The sequence below is a fragment of the Vicia villosa genome, linkage group LG5 (assembly GCF_029867415.1).
Source record: "Vicia villosa cultivar HV-30 ecotype Madison, WI linkage group LG5, Vvil1.0, whole genome shotgun sequence".
Taxonomy (NCBI): Eukaryota; Viridiplantae; Streptophyta; class Magnoliopsida; order Fabales; family Fabaceae; genus Vicia; species Vicia villosa.
In genome coordinates, this window is record NC_081184.1 from 34815449 (window position 1) to 34820695 (window position 5247).

Below are 5247 nucleotides of genomic sequence, written 5' to 3' on the forward strand. Positions count from 1 at the left end.
TTGCATGCAAATTCCCCAAGTCACTATCTAAGGACTTACCATGGATTTAGAGAGGTTATGAGGATGCTCTTGCTGCCATTGAACTCCCTTCTTGACACAAACTTCACCTTCAAGCTCACCAAACCCGTAACCCATTCTTCTTCACATTCAGCATGCATGTCCCAACTTCAAGCTTGATTTTCTCCTTCAAAACAGAAGCTATGAACGCGAACCATATATGCAAATCGAAGAGAATTTCGTTAGCTTTCCAAAGAGACCAGAATCGTTACGATCAAAAATACCAGCAGAGAGATATTACCGCTTTAGTGGAGCTGTACCAAGAGTTGCGAAAATGGAGATATGCACTTCTTTCTCTTCTTGTTCTTAAGTAGTTCTTCCTTTTTTTCTCCACAAATTTTGATTTGGAAAGTCCAACACCAAACAATGCCTTAAGTTCTCATGCAAGTGATGTTTATTGCCCAAATTGCCCCTTCAACTAATCTTTATTCACAACAATGCCATTATGTTCATATCCAACCAAATCCCTTAAATTCTAACTAGTCCACTTAACAATTATATGTGTATAAATATATATACATAGTCATGCTTAGACAAATAGGGATATTACAAAATGGCTGCCAAATTTGTGATGTCCAGGATCCTAATCCGCAATTGCCTACCTTGACTATCCCTTGGGCCGGAGATCACTATAATATTATGTAAATATGTAAATTGAGGGTAAATAACATGATATACTTTAACTTAACATTGATTCTATGGTTATAGTGTAGAATATATAAATATGACATGATTAATTATCGATATTCTTGGATATTCTATATTTTGTAAATGTTTTTAACTTCACATTGATTCTGGTTGCAACGTAGAATATCTGAATATAGCTTATGAAAACTATTAGCTTTATTTGATATTTTATTACAGAAATAGCTTACAAAAATACACACTTATATCATACAACATCCAACAAAGTCTAATAAGCTCTAAGTCATCTTAAGACCTTGAGTTGTAAGACCAAATTCAAATGGAAATAAAGGATCATAATGAGAATCACCAACATTCATAGGTAACTGATCAACACTCTTAAACCATGTCCTTGCAAGTTTACCACTAAATCCATAATCACCAAACAAAACATCAGTAACACCGTAACCTTCGCTCCCAGGAAGCCAAGCAGCAACAAGCCCTTCGATTATGTCAACATATGGTAACATAACCACAGGTCTACCAGTGATTAACACAACCACACATTTCACTCCGCCGCATACATTGTTTATTGTTTCTTCTCCATTACTAGATATCGTTAAATTTAAGCTGTCGCCATTTGTTTCGGCATATGGTGTCTCTCCGACTACCACAATCGCATATGAAAAATCATTTGATTTTACATATTCGAGAGATGGATTCTCTTGATAGACTACCTCAGTGTCTTTGTCAACTGTGTTTTTTATCGCACTCAGAATCGTCGTACCACTAGTGATGTTATTGCCACTAAGTCCTTGCCATTGAATCGTCCATCCACCGCATTGATAACCTAGATTATCAGCATGGCTTCCGGAAACAAGTATTTTCGAAGCCTTTTTCGGAAGAGGAAGCAATGGCTTATCCGCATTTTCACCATTCTTTAATAGTACCAACGATTTCCTCACGGCTTCCCTAGCCAATTCTCTATGCTCCTGTCGAATTATGGTGCAAGTATAATTTTATCATATTGTAGGGACTAAAATCATATTTAACTCAAAAGTGATCGACTAACCTGGCTCCCGAGTTGGTCAGAAAGGCTGTAATCAGCCAATGGATTTTCAAATAGACCCATCACAAACTTGACTCTCAAAATTCTCTTTACTGCATCATCAATTCTTGTCATAGGCACAACATTGTTTTTCACTAGTAATGTTAAGCCATCTATGAATTCTGTGAAGTTATATGAAGTCATTACCTGCATCATTACAAGGTTAAGTATTAAAGACATATATTTCAGGTATAAAATCATGTGGTTCCTATGCAAAGAGCGTAAGTGGTTTATATGCAAAGAGTATGATGATTCCTAACAATTCTTGTGTTAGACCAGTTCATACAGAGTTTTTGCTCTAGTTAAATGAGGCCTCCGCAAGTGGACAGTGGTATTGATCTCCCTAGGACTAGCTGGTCCTAGGGCCAGATACTGAGTTTTAAAAAGAAAAGAAATTGTAATTCTTAATGATAAAAATGCCTAATCAGTAGACTTGAAAAAAAAATCCTAGTTTACCATATCAATACCGGCATTAATTCCAGCTTCAATTGAATATGTGTAGTTAGCATGAGGAGGTGAAGTTATCTTGTCAATTCCCTCCCAATCTGATATGACAAAACCCTGCAAAATAAACACAAAGATTTAAGGATATACTGATAAACAAAATCATTTGATATATGAGAGAGATTTATGAAGAAAGTTATGTTACTCGAAAATGAAGTGTGTTCTTAAGAAATCGAGTGATTAAATCATAATTCGTATGCATTTTTTTCCCGTTCCAGCTTGAGTAAGAAACCATGATGGTTGAAACACCCTTGATAATTGAGTTATAGTAAGCTGGCATATGAATGCTAAGCAATTCATGTATGGTTGTAACAGTATTGTTTTCATTGATTCCTTTTGTTGTTCCACCATCACCAACATAGTGTTTTGCACAAGCTGCTACTTTCTTGTTTCCAGCAACATATGGAACACCCTTTTTTGAATTTGGAGGGAGGTCACCTTGCAATCCTGGAATGATCTCAGTCATAGCTTGAACAAGTTTATGATCTTCGCTATAACTTTCATAACATCTACCCCATCTTGGATCTCTACAAACCTATACAAAACATATACATTATAAGATAGAACATAAGATAGGACCAGTGTAGTAAGATCTTACACAAGAGATTGTTTTCATTGCTAGCGTAGTTAAGATTGAGCTTTTTAAAGAAAAATCATAAAAAAACATGTTGAGTATTTTTTGGGCCTGTATTATGATTTTCATATTTTTGTGTATGTATGTATGTATGAAATTACCCTTTTTCCCTTCGGTAAGATATCCTACTTAACATCTCGTGCTTGACAATATTGTGTAGAAAAATATTGTCAAATAGTGGTTATAACCAAACTATAGCATTATAGCATAGGAGAATTGAAACAAATGACTATCTATGTGCGATTGACAAATATGTAATTTTGATTATTTTAATTACCGCAATGCAAGGAGCAAAGACATATGGAATTCCAGTAGCTCTAGCTTCAAGAGCAGTTGCATCACCAATCTTCTTCACTAGTTGAGGATCCCTATTCAAAGAAAAAAAATCATCAATAAGCATGAACAGGGACACATATACATTTTTTAAGACGTGTTAGTGCTACCGAGAACAATACAAAATAAGTATAAGCATAATGGTTATTTAATTACCTTGTAGCTCCTAGACCAACATTGTGTGGAAAAATAGTAGCATTATAAACATTGTTATGACCATGAACAGCATCAACACCATATATCATTGGAATTCCAAGCCTAGTTGATAATGCACCTTTTTGAAACTCATTCACCATATCAACCCAATCATTTGCAGTAGCCTCCGCCTTTGGAACACTTCCACCACCACTTAGAACACTCCCTGCAATAATTTTTTCATGCAGTTATAGAAAATATTATAAACCTTGGCGTCGCAATTCACGATGAATAATCAGTAGTTTAAATATTTTTTAAATTAAAAAACAAAAACTTACCAATGTAATACTTGTTCACCACATCAGCAGATGCAACCGTGCGCTCAATTTGAACCATTTGACCAATTTTTTCTTCCAAAGTCATTCTACCGACAAGATCCTTAATTCGAGTATTCAATGGTTGCTTTGGATCTTTGTATTTCAAATACTCAGCCTCTGCCATAACTATACAACACTGGAACAGCATAAGCACCGCCAAAAATATTCTACCTTTCTCCATTTCTTCCTCTAAAAAATACTTCACAATAAGAATCACAACAACAACGTTAGTTTTGAATTTATTAAGATTTTTTAAATTTGACGATCAAATCAATTATGAACAATTTGTAAATATTCTTTTGAAATACACATTAGTAATGATCCGATTTTTCGTTGTTTTTTGGTTGAAGAGTAGATAAGCTTACCTTTTATAAAGATTTTACAAATATACATTATTTAATTTATAATAAATTAATTACTATATTTAACAACCAACTAATCTCTCCAACTCAACAGCTCAAAATCTAGATCATTCAATCTTAACAAATTATATATCTCCAACTCAACACCTCAAACAAATATTTTGAATCATTAAATCTTAACAAATTATAAATATAGATAATTTGTTAAGATTGAATGATACTGAATATTTTTTTTGAGATGTTGAGTCGGAGAGATTAATTTGTTATTAAATATAGTACTTAATTAATTATAAAATAAATAATGTGTATTGTAAAACCGGTATAAAAGGTAAGATTATCTACTCTTCACAAAAAATAATGAATAAATTAATGAAAAGTTATGAATATAAGGGACTTTAATGAACTAAATATTTAATAAACTAAATATTTAACAAAATAAATATTTAACAAATTAAATATTTTTTACTATTTAATCTTTCAATTATTAATATTTAAACTACTTTAACATTTTAACGTTTTTAAACCATTAGCATTTTCAATAATTAAATATTTTAACATTTTAATATTTTTAAACTATTAACGCTTAAATATTTTAAAATCTACCATTATTATTCGACATTATTATTGAATATTTTAAACTAAACCTAATATAATATATATAAAATATTCATTATATACATTAAATATGCCACTTGGCTACTAATATATTAAATATGCTGAAAGTATTCATTATATACATGCATGCATTCAGTTAGATGGAGAGGGTTTGAATCTTTATAAGACCAACTTTTAAAAAATTTAATTTTCAGGATTTAACACTTAAATAATTAAATAATATTAAATTTGCCTAGTGGAGTATGTCATAAATAAAAAAATAAAAAGCATGTCAACTCAGTAAACATTAGCCACCTAAGCATTAACGTTAGGGACTAACGCCAACAAGAAATGAACATATAGGGACCTGCACAAAAAAAAAAGATTCAGGGACGAAAATCAAAAACACGTTAACTTTAGGGATGACAAGAAGACCCAAACCCGCAGGGCCCATCCGCACCCGAACCCGAGTCAACGGGTGAAAACCCGAGTTGACTGGGTTTGGGTGCGGGTTTGGGT

The 5247-nt window shown here is 32.6% G+C and overlaps 1 protein-coding gene across 1 annotated transcript; it reads right to left on the minus strand.

Moving 5' to 3' along the window:
- Positions 1-980: 980 nt before the first annotated feature.
- LOC131604503 (uncharacterized) lies at positions 981-3953 on the minus strand. The gene is made up of 7 exons (XM_058876937.1): positions 3734-3953; positions 3417-3621; positions 3205-3295; positions 2439-2828; positions 2246-2350; positions 1754-1936; positions 981-1673 (listed from the first exon to the last, which is right to left on the minus strand). The coding sequence occupies exons 1-7, from the start codon at positions 3951-3953 to the stop codon at positions 981-983; spliced, it is 1887 nt and encodes a 628-aa protein (XP_058732920.1).
- Between the last annotated feature and the right edge of the window lie 1294 nt (positions 3954-5247).

Bases quoted from the DNA above. Each gene is read 5' to 3' on its own strand.
- LOC131604503 (XM_058876937.1), bottom strand. From the start codon at position 3,953: ATGGAGAAAGGTAGAATATTTTTGGCGGTGCTTATGCTGTTCCAGTGT. The intron at 3,622-3,733 runs GTAAGTTTTTGT...AAATTATTGCAG, and splicing joins GGTGAACAAGTATTACATTG to GGAGTGTTCTAAGTGGTGGT. The intron at 2,351-2,438 runs GTAACATAACTT...TTTATTTTGCAG, and splicing joins AGAACACACTTCATTTTCGA to GGTTTTGTCATATCAGATTG.